We start from the raw sequence: 16,290 nt of genomic DNA on the forward strand, positions 1-16,290 counted from the left end.
TGGCATTATGTTATCACCCTTCAGTGGAGGGTTTGTGTGCTGCTATCCGGAGCGTGGTGCACGCTGCGAGCCGCGATACGTGCGCTGCTGACCACCAGTCACCCTGAACTTGGCCCCCTCTCCGATGTCCGTTAGTGTTCCGGCAGTAAATGCCAATGTGAAGGCTAATGCAGGAGCTGTGTGCACTGCGGTATGTGTGCCTGCAGGTCACACATGCATAATCCATTTAAAGTTATGTGTGCGCATCCTGCAGAAGTTTACATGTTTCTCTTTTGCTGCACAATCTGGTGTAACGTTTGAGGTCCTGGACGTCCAGGCAGGCAGCACCACAATAATACACGTTAGCCACGTGCAGTGTGCTCAGCAGAGTTTCTGGATAGTTTTTCATATTTATTTTCTCAGGGACACAATGAGAAGAATGTAAAGAATGTCCTGCTCAAAGGTGTCCGCTGAGAGAAAGTCACATTTGTCGAGTTGTAGCTGTGAAATGTGCAGGAAACACTTGCCGGTCCTGTCTGTTATCAGAGGAGGTTTTCTCCTCATGACTGCCTTTTAAGTCATGTGTCCCAGTAATAGCAGGGCTGCAGAGTTAGAGCAACTTTCCCATGTTATTGTGAACCACATGGTGTCAGGATTAACTGTTCAGCACTGAGGGGAGAATCAGGACAAAATGCTGTAATGCCTACAAACCTGCTCTGTGCAGTTTTAAACTCAGAAAGCGCTCATTTACAATAGTAATAAGGTGATAATATAAACTCGGAAATGTTTATTTGATTAATCTCATTCTATAACTGAATAAACAAGCTTTCCTCTGAGGGAAATACGGTCCCCAGGAAAGTGTTTGAAGCTTGAAAGGTGGCGACTTTTCTGATTAAGATTTCTTTCCCTTAATTAAATAATGTGCCTTTAAAGCAGATGTTAAAGGGCACTATGTAGTTTTGGAGAAGAAATTCAAACTCAAAATTTGTATATTTACAATATTAATGAGGTAATAATACAAACTCAGAAATATTCATCTTTTTCAGAGCTAAATAAACAAGCTGTTCTCAGAGGAGAATAAGGTCCCCAGAACGCTGTTTGAAGCTAGAAAGGTGGCAGGGTCCGCCACATTTAAACAAAGTAAAACAGTATGAAGCTGTGTGTTTGTTGAGTTTGTTTATTTAGTTTGTTAAGCATGAAAATAAAAATCGATCACTGAAGCTCTTTCTCTTCTGATTAAAATCTCCTCCCCAAAATGTCATAGTGCAGCTTTAAAGGAGATATTAAGATATCTTACAGGCTTTTGAATTGCAGTTCACGGTGGCCTCTATCTCTTAATGTGATCACAATGTCCGACTTCTTAACTCTTGAAGCTAACTTTAAAAGGTGACACATTGCATCAGTAGATGGAGTTTCATATCATACCAGGCGACTTCTGAAGTAGATGTTGTCCCTGACTGGTCAGTGCAGCACACCACCCCGTGCCTGGGTGAAATGACAGTGCTTATTGCTGTGGGGATGGATTAAAAGACTGTGGTTATTGCCTGCTGGGGAGAATATTTGTACAGATTAAATGTCAAGACTGTCCCTCTCCTCCTTTTCAAATTTTCCCTTTTTTGGCCCTTTGTTCACTATGATAGACAGTTTCTCTCTCTATGTGAGGCCCCTTAATTCAAAGGCAGGAGAGAGTATTGAGTATTTGCAAAGCATACCACACAGGGACCCACAAAGGCCCCCACTGGAATCATAAAGGCTGGCGCACAGTGGTTCATAACATGTTCAGTCAGAGGACTGGGAACAAATACTTCAGAAACCCGGCTCCGTGATGGATGTAGTTCCAATTTACACATCGCATTAAAGAAGTGGAGCTCTTTCAAGTGCTTGTCTGCTTCCGAGATGCGACTCAGTTTAGATAAAGACACTTTTTATGACATTTAAAGCAGAGTTGATGAGAGCGAAAGCAGCAATAAGAGGAGTATCTGCATCAGATCTCCTATGGTGTGAAGAGCTCAAACTTAGAGATAAAATGCAACAGATCTTTCGGAGAATCTCAGCTTTAGTTAACAAAGGGTAATTGGTTGCAGTGAATGGATTGGCTGAGTTAGCTTGAGTCTTCAGGATAAAAGAGTGTGAGTGTAAAGTTAAAGCAAAGAAAAACCCTGAGAACTTTAACTCAACTTCATAACTTTTTACTAAAGTATGATGTCATTTATTTGAATCCAAATCTACCAGAATGTATTTGGTGTATTAATATGAGGGTTTGGACTGTAGTACTACAGGTGAATACTTCAGTGAGGAAAGCCTGTACTGTACACCAACAGTGGAGAAGGTGAATTGTGCAACAGCTGTCCCACATATCCTATCGTGCCAACACATGGGCTATTTCTCAGCATTCTTGTGTTGCGCTTTACTGCTGCAGCCTTTAATATTGTCACTTCCGCGTAACCATCAATGAGCTGCTTTCATAACAGATGAGTATCAGAGTATGTGAAACTACACGCTCATGAGTATTAAAGTAGCTAGAAAGGAAGAGTATTGATTAATAATTTATCAAGCAGAAGCCTGGGAGGGAGGTATCAATGCTGCATGCACAGTCCTCCCCCTGGAAATAGAGCAAATATTGCCTTTTAGCCAGACACTATATAAAAAATAATAACTAATAAAATACACCTAATACACCAGTTATGAAAAAGAAATAGAGCTCCTCTGTGGATGCTCTTTTTAATAGTTAATTCATACTGGTGACTGGTGTTTCATCCATGCGCATTCTACTTGATCTGAATGCAAATATGTGACTTTTGCTCCGCATGCTGGAAGACACCTTTAAAGGAATACTTAATAAGTTTGTAAATCTATTCCTATTTAATCCTCTTTGAAGTGGAGCCGCTGCTTCCATCTACAGTTCAGTTAGATTATTGGAGTCCACAGTTCTCATACAAAACATCATGCCACATTTTAAACAAACCCAACATGTTGCTGCAGCAGCCTGTCGTATACAATAAAACAGGTTATTAAATAATATGTTGTATTTGCAGTTATGCCAATTATGAATGTATTGCCAATGAGCTGCAACAGATAGATGCTGAGAGAGTGATGCCTCTGTGATCTCCAATGTACATAGGGAAAAAAAGACAAATAGTTAAAGGTGCAGTATGTAAGAACTGCTGCCACCTGTTGCTGCCTTTCACTAGTTAGCGCAGTTAGCCGTCGTGTTCACTGACTGATGAAGAACTGGGGATTGTTGGTGTTGTTTACTATCAGACTATCAACTCTTGATGTAAAAACTGGCTAGGGGCTAGCTGGTTAGCATGCTAACTTCAAGAGATAACCCCTCCAACACAATGAATGAATGTGAATTGAATGTTTCAATGAATGAAAACTTAAATTCTAACATATTGCACCTTGAAATCCATTCAGCAGTTTCTTGTGAAATCCTGCTGATGAACCAACCAGCCAACAAACAAACAAACACGGGTGACAAAAGGTTCAGTAGGGGTGTAACAAAACAAAACTGTGTGGAAATGTGGCGCAAGGAGAGACAACAAAGTTATTTAGCAATTTAACTAGTTTTAAATCTGGAAGTCTGGAAGATCCCATTAACAATATCATATCATGTAGCATTTATAAGATAAAAAAATACTGAAAACTGATCAATTCCAAAACAGTTTTCTCATCGGACTCTGTGATGCCGAGCAGCTGCGTTGCTCATGCTCAGTTAGCGCCATCAGTGGTGCTCGTGTCTGCTAACTACATCTGTCTGTCAGTAGCCGGTGGGTGATCCTCACTTTACAGTTGCAGCAGTAAACCTTTGTGCCAGCCAGCCACACTTATCTGTCAATAGTAAGCCAGAGCATGAGCCACGCTTAGCCAACACTTGTCTCTGGTCTCACCCAGTAATCCTACATGCTAGTGTCTCTTTCCTCGGCGTGGAAAGAGCATTAGGCTATGTGTGTGTGTGTGTCTGTCTCCTTATCTAACCATGAAAATCCATGGCTGTGCAGAATTGTGTCTGTGAACATGTGTTTTTGTGGATAGGCGTGTTCTTGCCACAGCTGTGTTCTCCTCTCTGGATGCTCAGTGTTAACAGATGACCTGAACCTAAACCACACAAAGTCCAAAATCTGGCTCTTATCTCCCTTGTCTCATTGGATCTGTCTTTTGCTTCCAGAGTTGCCTCCAAAAATGATTTTCTCTGACCTTTTTCGCGTGATTGTTTGTAACCGTCCACCCACCCAGAGCTCAGGATTGCATTAGCCAGTCACTCCAGCAACATCCTTTATTCATTAGGAAAGCCAGAAGCTTCACGTTGTTCTAGCTAATGGAAGCAATGCTGATTAATTGAAGTCATGAGGAAGTATATGCAACATCAATAAGCTGTTTAATCGACCCCAAATCAATGACATTGTAACATCGAGCACCGTGGTGTTAGTATCCTGTTTGCTGCGAGGCTTGATAACACTCACTAATGTCATTTGACAGCTTTAAAAGCTAAAAATAAAAGCCCTCCAATATGTTTAAGACCAGAGGAAGGTTGAATGTAAGGCTCAAATTTGTCTGGAAGCATTTTGCTCTGTATAAAATACTTACTTTACTTTGAGAATTATCCTTGTTTTGATCAAACATGAAGTGTGACTGACTGGATGTGTGGCTGCAGGCTCCTTGAATGCTATTTTCCCCCTAGTTGCTGCTTCCTGTGTGAACACATGTGATCTTTGTTGGGCCAAAGGAGACTCAGCTCAGTGGGCAGCATCATTTTGGAGAGCAGCAGCCCAGGCAGCGGGATCACCGCCTGCCAGCTAAGGGTTAAATATTTCTCCCACCGCCACCCCCTTGTTTTTCACAAGTGGTAGCACTGATGTCTCTCTGGTCCCATGGCCATTTACTTACCGTGCTTGTTGAGTGAAAAAAAGGGAAGGGGGGGAGCACATTAAAGAAGGGATACTGAGCGAGAGGAGAGGAAGAGGAAATGTTTCTTTGCATTATGCTCCATATGTGATCTTCATGCAGGAGTGTGTCAATGAATTCCTTGTCTGCACCTAAGGGGAAGTATTTCTCGGCTGGAATTTGAGGGATGAAGCCGGAGGTTCTCTGTTTTGACCCTTGTGCTTATCCTCCCTCTCTGCCCTCCCCTAGCCCCCCTCTCGCCAGATTCCAGGGCCTGGGGCAGAGACTGGTAGTGCTTAGTCCATCAGCAGCTGAAACATGATACCAAGAGAGCCCGCTAAGCTCCTCTTTTATAGTACCAAGACAGGTCAGGCTGTTTACATCCTTTATTTATTGTTCTCCCACTCTTCCCTCAGACACTGCAGATGTGAACTAATCTCACCATCACACCGTTGTAAAGTAGAAAGCATCACTACAAACAAAAAAGACGAGGTCACAGCTATGACAAAGTTGCTGCCACTTAACTGGTGAAGCACAAAGTTGTGTATTCGTGTTTGAATAGGACAAGAGTACACATGACTTGTGAATGCAGCCTGGAGGTAGCTAGGTTAGGGCTTTTTATTTGTGAGCTGTTAGGCCTGTTGAGCTGCTATCAGTAATATAACATGAGGAGCAGTCTTCCTGTTTGTTTGAATGGGAGCGTGGATATGAAAATGATTATGAGGCCACAACTGTTGCAGTTCCTCGTGACCCTGGAGAGCAACAAGTGGGTATAGTAAAGGAATGAAAAGTACATACCAGGATTGAATGAAATTATTAATATGCGTTAGCTTTATAATAAGTGCAGTGTAAAAGATAAACAGTGTATGTCTCATCAGCAGCAGAATGCTGCAGCCGGAGTCTTGATGAGAACAAATAGCAATCACATAAACCATGTTTAAGCTTCTTTTCATTTCCCTTTAGTCGATTTACGAATTTACTCTTCACTTTTAAAGCACTCTGAGGTCTGGCTCCTGCATACATTTGTGAGCTTTTGTGCTCATATGTACAGCAATTCAACAATCCTGTGCATAGAGTCATTTAGTGTCGGTGTACACATGAACTTATTTCTTGTTGAATTAAAAACTGACACATATACTCACTCATATCCGTATTTATAGTGCGCACATGCTCACAATTAGAATATGTTCAGCAACAGTGTTGCCTGTTGTAACAGTAGGCTTGTAAAATAGGCTATACATATATATTAAATGACCAGTGTCTTACCTAGTGTAGAAGTAGATGCTTTTCCAGGCACTGACGCCCTTTTGAAATGAATCCTCCACGCTGCTAGCTCTAGAAGTGAAACACAGCAGTCTTTCTGACCAAGAATACTTGTAATATTATTACAAGTATATAAATTATGAGATGAACAAGCTCACTACATGGACCTTGAGTTCCCTTTGTAACTATTGTTTACACGGTTAATAATCAATTGTCATGCTCAACTATACTATGTGTCTCTTCAGGTGTGATGTGTGAAGCGGAGCTCTCCTTCACACTGGAGCCCAGTGACATCATCGCTGTACAGGAGCAGCCCCTCATGCTCCACTGCCAGGTGAACGGCCTCCCCCCAATTACAATACAGTGGAGGCACAACGGCCTGCTGTTAACTCAGGATCAGCATCACACCACCTTCATCAACGGCTCGCTCCTGATCAGACACTTCCAGAAGACCAAATCTGACAGCTCATCTGACGAGGGCGACTACGAGTGCGTGGCCCAGAATTCTTTTGGGCTGGTGGTGAGCCGCAAGGCCCGAATTCAGGCAGCCAGTAAGTCTCTTCTTCTGTCTCATTTGATGCATTTCAAGTGTTATTGTGTGAAAACATGCATTCAGTCTTGAATCAGTTATAGGATTAGTCTGGCATTTTGGTAGGTAGGCTTATTAGCTGTGCCGTCAGTTCCACTGTCAGTTCAACATGCACCTGCTTAGCTTAGCATAAAGCATGGAAACAGTGGGAAACTGCTAGCTTGTCTCTGTCCAACGGAAACAAAATCTGCCTGGAGTCTCTGCTGGTTGCCTAGAAACCAGATGGTGACAAAAGTCCAAAAGTCCTGCATACGACCCCCTGTAAAAGCACACACGCCTCTCATCTGACTCTTGTTTGAATAAATATCTTTGTTTTAATTTCATTCATCTGTTTGAACCTGTTTGTATCAGTCAGCAGATCAGTAATGCAGCCAACATGGTGCCATGCAGTCTGGAAGCTGAAGAGTGCCTGTAATTGGCTGTGGTTGTTTTAGTTGTTGCATTTTACATCATCTTAGATTATCTTATTACCTTGAGACACCAACTGAAAAGCGTGTCTGGGCCTATTTGTGTATGTAAAGTCCCAGTTGTCATAATGAGAAATCATTACTGATTTGCAGATATGACACAAGCAGAAACTGCAACCACAGCCGCCTACTTAATTTTGATGAATTTGTGATCTGTGTTCCCTACATATGTAAACATTGTAATTGAAAAAGTGCCTTAAGCAATCAGATTTCAGTCCAGTCCCAGTCGTCGGGGTATTGCTGGGCTGTAAATGTATTTAATATCCCCGGCCGTGGGGTAATTTGAATATTTTAATATCATTCTCTCAGTGTAATGAACTTTCTGATGCTCATCTACAGCGCTGCTTAGAAATTCAAGCCTTTGAGTTTAGCATTAACAAGCGCTCACGCTGAGAGTCTCCAAGCTGCTTTGTAAGAGTGCAGTAAGCTTGAAGCAGCCCAGCAGCCCACTCACTGGTCGAGGCATCAAGACAGATTCTCTCTGGCTTGACCACCGGATCTCTTGTTTGAAGTCGTTCTAGTTCAACATCGAGTTCTTGGCATTGTTGCCATGGTTCATTTATAACATTTCTTACATCGCAGTTAGACAATCTGACGCTCTGTACGCACCTCTTCTCTTTTCTCTCACACACATACAGTGAATGTCTCAACTCACTTTAAATCAAAGGCGTCGAGGATGTGCGCATTCCTCTGTGGACATGCTGAGATGTTGCAGCAGCAGCTTTAGTGATACTATACACCCTGTGCTGAGTTAAGACTTTTTGAATGCTCTGTTATATATGCTCTGTAACACAGAGATGGACAAAGGCTTGCAGAAGCCTGTTGATTCCCGGGCTGTGTGTAGACAGTATGCTGCTGTGCTGTTGTGGCCAATACAGCTTTTCCACTCAGTGGGACGTAGGGAGGTTAGCATGGACGTCTCACTGGCCGAAGGGAAAAGTCACTTCAGCTCAGTGGCTTGCGCTGTCAAGCACATGCAACCTTTTAAGGCGTCCGCAAAGGGTCTTTCTTCTTCAAAGGTCAGATTGTAGCCACTGTGTTAGCACATTGTTTATTCCGCTGCGGGGAAAAGTCATCGGATTTAGTCCCCTATTTTCAATTTTTTTCACAAAATGACTTGTTGATTTTGTCACATAAATAGGGTGCAGAGAAAATGAAAAATGATTTGATCTTCATTATCATAGGGCTTTTCATATCATATTTATATCATATATTTATTTATTAATATCTGGTGGCATTCACATGTTATTCAAATAAAGTTTGGGCTTTATATTTTTCTGAATCAGAGTGAGAATCAGCAGTGCAGTGAGAGTATGCTCTGAATGTTTGTTGATAAAAGTGGAAAAAGCACAGAGTTGTGAAACAGTGGAGCGATCCAGCAATTCAGTCCTCTCGCACATAAACCTACAACACTGTCCCTCGCTAATCTGGTCCACTAACAAATTAAAATCTGTTGTAATGGTTGCAAATGGTAAAATAATGACTCACTGTATTAATGTCAATTGTGCCTCACAAATTCATCTTTGATTTGATCCCTGATCAAATTCATCTTTTTTTAATTCAAGCGTTCAATACTGTATGAGAGCATGGGAAATGAAGAATTATGCAATCGCAGAGCAACCTTGTGTTTCTGAAAAACTGAATGTGGAGTACAGATTTCATCTCAGTGAATGAACCTGACCTGTAACACTCATCAAGTTCAAAACCATTCATGGTGGGAATATTCTGTTTTGTCTGGGCTCTGCGCTCCTGCAAACCTTTTCTCGCTCTTCTTCTTGACTTTTATTGATTAAAAGGAACTGATGGATTACTGAGAGTCACACTCTGACCCCTGTCCTCTGACCTTTTGAGTTTTGTTGAGGAGGCTTTTGACGAGTGGTTGAATGGGTAAAGGCTCAGCTATAATGATGCTCTGCACCTTCTTAATGGAGTCTCACTTCTATCAAGGCAGCGAGAAGCCATCACTGTGAAAATAATCCTCCAGGGACCCTTCAGAGGGAGTCACAAGATAGAAACCTCTGACTGTAAAATGTCCCCATGTTACCCTTCATTTCCCACTAATATCCTCTGTATTTTGTACGGCTTGCCATAAAACAGTAATGCTGGTATTACACTGTAGATTTGAACATGTTTTGAGTTTCGCTGTTTTGTCGTGCATGAATTCTTTTAGAAGTCAAATTAATGAGGCCTTCATTGCACCATTAGTTGTGGTAGTTCATTTCCATCGCTCGTAAAAGCTTTCCTTGTCTTGGGAAAGCTTCATAGGTGATTATTTTCTGTACTTTCAGAAAAACCATCCTCCAGTGCTCAGTTTCTTACACTCATCAACCTCCAGCTTCCTGCAGGCTCAGAACAGAAGTGCTCCCCTGTTGATCAAGCCTCAATTTGTCAAACTGTTATGTTTTGGGTCTTTAATATAAAGTCATGAAGGAGCTTAATCTTATATAGTAGTATGTCCTACAGGGGTTTGGACACTGGTCCATTTCTTCTCCCTTGTTTTACGCATGGCATCAATAATTAAGGAAGTGTTTGTTCATGTTGTTTATGAAGAGAAATGGCCCAAAACAAGATCAGTGACTTGTGTTTGTTTCTGTTTCTGTTCCAAGTGTTTGCTCTCTTTGTGTTTTTGAGGTAATTTGCTGTGTTACAGTCTCTCTCACAACAGAGCTCTGACTTGCACCACTGTGATGCAATGGGTGGTGTGATTACTGAAGCCTCTTTATAGCCCTCTCAGTGTATAAAGCCTCCATCTCAGCCTCAACACTACCTCCCTCCATAAATTTCACTTTTTCATTTGCTTGACAACCATTTGTGTGAGCTCACTGTCGGGGTCTGGTGTAGGACGGACTCCCCGTTGCCCCTCTAAATCGCCGGTTGGTCCAAGAAACTCGTTTTTTCCTCCTGAATGTTATCTCTTTGAGTGTCCGTTTCTCCCTCTCCGTCTCTCCCTCTCTCTCTTTCCTCGGTTTCTCCAGGACGTCCTCATTAGCTTACGTTCAGGAAGCTTTTCATCATTTGGATGAATGACAAGCCTGGTACAGTGGGCCCGGCCGGGGCTCCCGCCCCTCCCCCACAGCACACCCGCGTCACCAGGCAACACACCACAAAAGCCCCCCTGTTACAAAATAGCTTTTAGGATCAATTGAAATGACTTGCTTTTGTCTGTTTGTCTGGAATTAATTGGAAAGAGTTGAAGCTTTGTTAGGAAATTATTTATTTTTTTCCCCAGTCCCATTCATTTGGGCAGACTGCAATTGACCTCAGGGAGTGTTCGTAAAAGATTTGCAAACACAATATGAAGTGTGCTAAGAAAAGGCAAAGTCAATGCAAACATGAGGAGAGTGAAAGCACAAATCGTAAAAAACGCAATAAACGAAAGTATAATAACTGTGTATTATACGTGTTATTTATTTTATAGACTGCTTCAGCATGAATACAGAGCCCTTGGCTGCTGGATGATCATTTCCACCTTGTTTAATTCTGAGATCGTCACGGTGAATTGTGCTGCCGTTATAATGGTAGGCTTCTGAATGAGACTTTAATGAAAAAGAGGAACCCAGGGGGCTGTAAAGGATGAAATGGGAGAAGACAGAGGATGCCTGTAAAAGTGTCTCAGTTTATACCCATGCCTCTCATTTGTGTGAATTTAACTCCTTTCAGGGGTGTAAATGTAAATAAGTGTAGTGTCTCATAGAAACGGGCATCTGTAGCTGTGGCAGAAGATGAGAAGTTGCTACATTTAAAAGCTGCGCGGACGGCTTGACGCTAGCAGCTACTCAGACAGTTAGTGAGAGTGATTTATGGGCAGCTCATGTTAGCTTACGTGAGAGTGTGCGTACGCGTGCGTGCGCGTGTTTGGAGAGTCCACGGTGGCTCTCCATCACCCTCAAACCTTCCTGTCCCCACCCCTTTCATGGCCTCCTGCCTGGGTGAATGCTGAAGCGCCATCCCTACATCTCCTTGTAGCTCCCTTTGTCTGCCAGCCAAACCCCGCCCTCGAGCTGTCCCCCTCCTACTCCTCTCTGCTCACTCTACACGAAGCGAGTCATCTCTCGGTCGTACAGATTAGCCGGCTAAAGCTTGTTTTGACATTTTGACATGAAGCCACGTCTTTTAAGATTTAAGATTGTTTCATGTAAAAAATGTTTCAAATCTGAGCATTAGAAAAGTTGGAAAATTCAGATGGTATTGCCATTTCAAGCCCCAAAGCAAATATAGAATCGCTGATTGATATCAAACCTCTCATTCATAGTCTTGTCTTGAAAACATCACATAGTAGCAGTGCATGCAGACATGGCCTCTGGCTGCCCTGTTCCTTCCTTCGGGCAGGTATGTGGCTGATGTTAAATCACAGTGTTTCCTCCCGCTGGGTGGTCAGCACCCCTCCATCTGTCCACCAGCGCGTCAGAAGGATTGAGGCAAAGGGCGTTTTTTCTTTCCCTTCTGTACTGATGAAGAGGGCTGAGGGGAAGAGAGCTCTGACCTCTGCTGTGTAATTACAGCAGAAACTGGTTTATTACTGTACACTTGCACACTCAATACTCTGATCTCATTGCCTGATTATGCATGCTCTGTTCGAGCTGATTTAGAAGTGGCAACAACGAATGAGAGATTTGATTACTTGTTTCAGAATTGGCTCAAAGCGTGTCCTTTCCTATACTCTGTGCAAAGGCAAGGGTAAACAACTGCAAATCTAATTGTCTTGGATAATATGCTGTTTCTCCTCTATGGTTGTTTTTTTTTTTTTTGGTCAAGGACCTGAATAAAAAGCACTGAATATCCCACATGCCCGCTCTGGATATCTGCGTTGACAAATGCTTAAGCTTGTCCAACTCTCCTGTGGGGAAGGGGAGATTATTTCTGAAGATGGCAAGTCATTGACCTTGAAGCAGTGGAAAATCACCAAGGGATCCCATACAGCTCATAGTATGCCTTATTGTCTCAGTTTACTGTATGTCTTCGCACAATGGGGAGCGATGAGATGCAATGTAAAATTTGGTTTTGGTTAGATATTAACTACTATTTATACAAAATTACATGAATTTAATCTCTTACATGCCCAAATGTAAGGAATAAACAGCTAATACAACAAAATCCAGAGCACAAATATCACTAGTGTGCTTAAATGTTGAGCTATGCTGACAGGAATCCAGCCATGCACAGAGAACAGATATGCCTGGAGAGCTATAACAAGTTGATGTTCGAGGGGAGCTGCTTCATGACACTGTGCGGTGCAGAACGGGCACCCTTGTGCTCTAAAAATATCTGCCTGTGTAAACAACATCACTTGGCGAATCAAGCCAGTAAACAGAGGAAGGGATACTGAAGAGTGGGGAAACAGCTAGATGATGGAAATATTGAACTGCTCAAATAAGCATTTCGCTTATTCCTCCAGGCGCACCGGCTTTATGTTTGACATGACTTTAATCCTATTTATGTCTTTCATTGTGTGATATAACAAATGGGATCATGGTATATGTTTGGTTATAGAGCGCCTTACAGAGTGGCAGAGTTACAAGTGTTTTTTTACACAAAAGGAAAACAATACTCACTTGTACCTTACATGAACAAAAGGCAGACATCCACAGAAAACACAGGTCAAACCATATAAGACAAGTTGATTGGCTATATTTCGGTTTAAACTCATTATAAATAGATACATTTAACACATAGAATAGAGAAAAATAGAAGGAAAGTAGAGACTGGAACATAATAAGCGACTGAATCAACCACAATAGTAAAATACAAAATCTGATGTTGCTACAAAAACAGAAAAATCTTGGCTCCAAGGGGCTGAGTGGTACTGTGGTGGTCCTGTATAATAACTTAGCGAGTGATGTAAACAAACACAAGACATATTATTGTGGTCCTTTTACATCTAGCAGTATCATTCTGTCCAGGAAATTACAAAACTGAAAGAAACGTGTGTGTCGTCTGTGTCAGACTGAAACTACAACTACTAAATAATGTTATTCTGGTTTAAAGTTGAAATAATTGGTTAAAATATTCTTTAAAAATTACAGACACGCATCCTCAGTTGTGCTCCTTCATTTCCTTCCATGTCTGTTTGTTGTTCAGAAAGACAAGTTGGCAATGAGCCAGTAATATTTATAACCATCTTGGTAAGATCACTGCCCTCCTGCTACTTCTGACTCGCTGCTTCCCTCTCTAAAACTAATGCAATGAAAGATTCACTAGTCGTACAAGATTGTCTTTCCTGCAAGAGACCTTTAAAAGTTTGTGGATAGAAAACGAAACATAATTGCATCTGCTGAAGCTCATCACTGAAAATGTGAGAAAAAGTCATCGATGGCCTGGCTTAGAGTCACATTTTAATTGGTCTAATTATTTCTCAGATTTTCAAACATCTTATTCTTCCTTATATTTGTATTTTCTTAAAATATATTTAGCAGACGTATTTAGCTCAAAGACATTTGCAAACGTTGAGGCAGTCTTTGCAGGATGCTCTCTCCTGCCAGTGTGCCAACCTCTAGCAGCTGCTCCCATCAGCTGTGTACACTGTAGCTGATCAGCCAGATAATGCCCATTCAGACAATGTCTTTTTATTTCTTTGTCATACAGAGCAGTGTTAACTTTGTAGAATATATTACTTGGGTGGACTGGAACCATATGTTTATAGAAAATTAAATAACTTGTCAGTGGGTAGATTCAAACTTTGCTAACAACTTATTATATCAAAACTGAGTGGCATGTGTTTTTTTTGTCTATGTCACTTAGAAATGCAGCTGCCTTAGTCTCCCTCTTCTGTGCTTGATGTCTGTACTCCCTGTCTGTAGTTTTTTATTTCTATTTAAACTGTAACAGGTGTGCTGTTAGGTTAGGTCTCCCTCGAGAAAGGGATTTCAATCTCAAGAGACCTCCTGGTTAAATAACCCATAAATTAAAAATACATTTGACGGTCTGATAAGTTTTAAGTAAGATAAATGACACATAGAAGCTTTACCTGTTCGCTACACGAGGTCTAAGTTGAAATTCAAGTTCAATGACGGGTGGTTGTTTGTGTAGCATGTGTGTGTGTGTGTTTGTCTGTGTGTTGGTCACCGGATGTCTGCGGACCACCCTTGCTATTCTCAAACAAACAAATGAAAAGGGGGCCTAAAATTCCTTCTGCCCACTTTTAAGGCTCATGGGAGGAATTCCTCAGTAATAGAGGTGAAAGGTGAAAGGAGGGAGAGCAGAGGCCGGGCCAAAGGTTGGACGGGGCGGACCAGTCTGCAAATGCGGGAGTATGTGTGTGTGTTTGTCATCTTTAGGTCCCCTGGCCCCTTGGAAGTGTGTGTTTGAATTTCAGTCCCTTAGAGTGAACACAAAAGTGGTATTTTGTTTGGTCCTCGCTTCTTTAAGGTACTGTTTTAGTCCTGTGTAGTGTGAGGTTGTGGTTTAGGTCAATCACTTGCGTCAATTGAGGATGGAGGCACAGCGATATGTGGGTGTGTGTTGAGTGTGTGTGTGTGTTGGTGTTCCTATGATTCTGGGCTTCAACAGGGGCTTGGCTAGCTCTCGCCACTGCCCCGTCACCGCGCTTCACTACACTTAACAGAGCCTTTATGGCCAGATTGTGCAGTTAAAAGCCTTTACGGGGTCTGCACCATCCACCAATAAAAACACCAAAACTCCCTCTTCCTGTCTTCTTCTTTGGCAGACATTTTGTTTTGCATGTGTGAAAATGTGTAATCAAGACAAGACAGACAGGAGCTGGCCATGAGTTAGTTTTATTTGTCGTCGAGGTAATAGTAAACTTAATAGTGTTATCTTGTAATGTTATTGCCCCAACGCACACAAATACACACAGGGCCTCTCAGTGCTGTTTTCCATTCGGTTTAAACAGGATCAGGAAATCTTTCTGCGTGGGCCAATAAGCAGAAGAGTCGTGGACAAAAGCCAGTCAGTGATGGGCAGGCAGCAGCTCTCCTTTGGGCCTCAGCTACCTCTCCCTCCTCTAGCCTGTGTATGTGTGTGTTTGTGTGTGTTGGGGTACCTCTCGGAGCTGAGCAGCACCTATTGTTAGTCGTGAAATGCAGGGCAGTGGAGTGGCTGGGAACAGGCAGAGGCTGTAGAGATGTGCAGCCTCTGGTGGCTCTGCTTTGTGACGGTGGCCTGAGCGTTTGTTCCCCTGACCGACTCAGCTAGCCGCGGCTGAGGCCCCCTTTTGTCACCGCTGACTCTGGGTGGGTGTGTTTCCCCTTGCGCCCTCCCTCCCCCTTCTCCTCACTCTGTTTCAGCATTGACTCAGAAATAGAGGGGTCAGAGGTCATGAGGGGCTGGACGATGGAGAGGGGGGCTTATCTGGGAAACGGTGACCTTTTCGTATGCACTAGGGCAGAATACCCCTCCCCTTCTTTTTATTCTCCTCCCATTGCGTTTCCCCTCCTCCATCACTCAGCCTCCTGCTCATTCCCCAGTGGGAACCCATCCCCCGGCCCGATGGCCCCAGGGCAGTGGCAGTGACCTTGGCTTTGGCAGTAAAATAAGGTGGCCCAAACCTGCCACAGCATCACGGCTCTAACCCTGCCCTTTCCCAAACAAGCAACGCAGCAGCCTGGAACAACAAGAGCAAAATAAGCACATTTTCACTCACTCAGAAAGGACATTTATTCATCTCTGTCATCTGTTTTCCTTTTTTTCCCTGGAGGCTTAACAGGTAGTCTCTGTGAATAGAAAGTCCTGTACAACAGTGTAGTTCTTAACCTCTGTTATAACCCGCTGTTATTTTCTTTAGTGATCCGTATCATACACAACTAGATAATTGATGTTGGAATGGTTCAAGGATACTTGCGGCTGCCAACTTTGCACAGATGTCATAGAAAACTGGCAATTTTTAGAAATATCAACGACGAGCCAGCTACCTGCTGATATGCAAGATGTAAATAAGACAGATTTCCCATTGGAAGGCTTAGTTTTTGCTTTTGGTGGAGGCTAATTGGCATTTGTGTGCAGGGAACCATACGGGAGGGCAAGTATGATACTGTTAGATTAGATTGTGGGATAAAAAGATTAAAAAAAGGTTTTGCTTCAGCAATCATCTTAAAATCAAATTGTGAAATTAAACATCTACTGTAAAATCTTAAACTCTTTAGGATCTACATC

General features: G+C 42.5%; 1 protein-coding gene across 2 annotated transcripts in view; it reads left to right on the forward strand.

Annotated features, from left to right (window-relative positions):
• The window catches only part of igdcc3 (immunoglobulin superfamily, DCC subclass, member 3), a 65,869-nt gene that overhangs the window by 2,797 nt on the left and 46,782 nt on the right, over positions 1-16,290 (forward strand). For both annotated transcript variants that reach the window (XM_084362677.1, XM_084362676.1), the window contains exon 2: positions 6,372-6,677. In XM_084362677.1, coding sequence (XP_084218803.1) covers positions 6,377-6,677 — 301 coding nt within the window. In that variant the 5' untranslated portion in view covers positions 6,372-6,376. The remainder of the gene's footprint in view (positions 1-6,371; positions 6,678-16,290) is intronic.

The sequence above is a fragment of the Pagrus pagrus genome (genome assembly GCF_965226575.1).
Source record: "Pagrus pagrus genome assembly, chromosome: 1".
NCBI lineage: Eukaryota > Metazoa > Chordata > Actinopteri > Spariformes > Sparidae > Pagrus > Pagrus pagrus.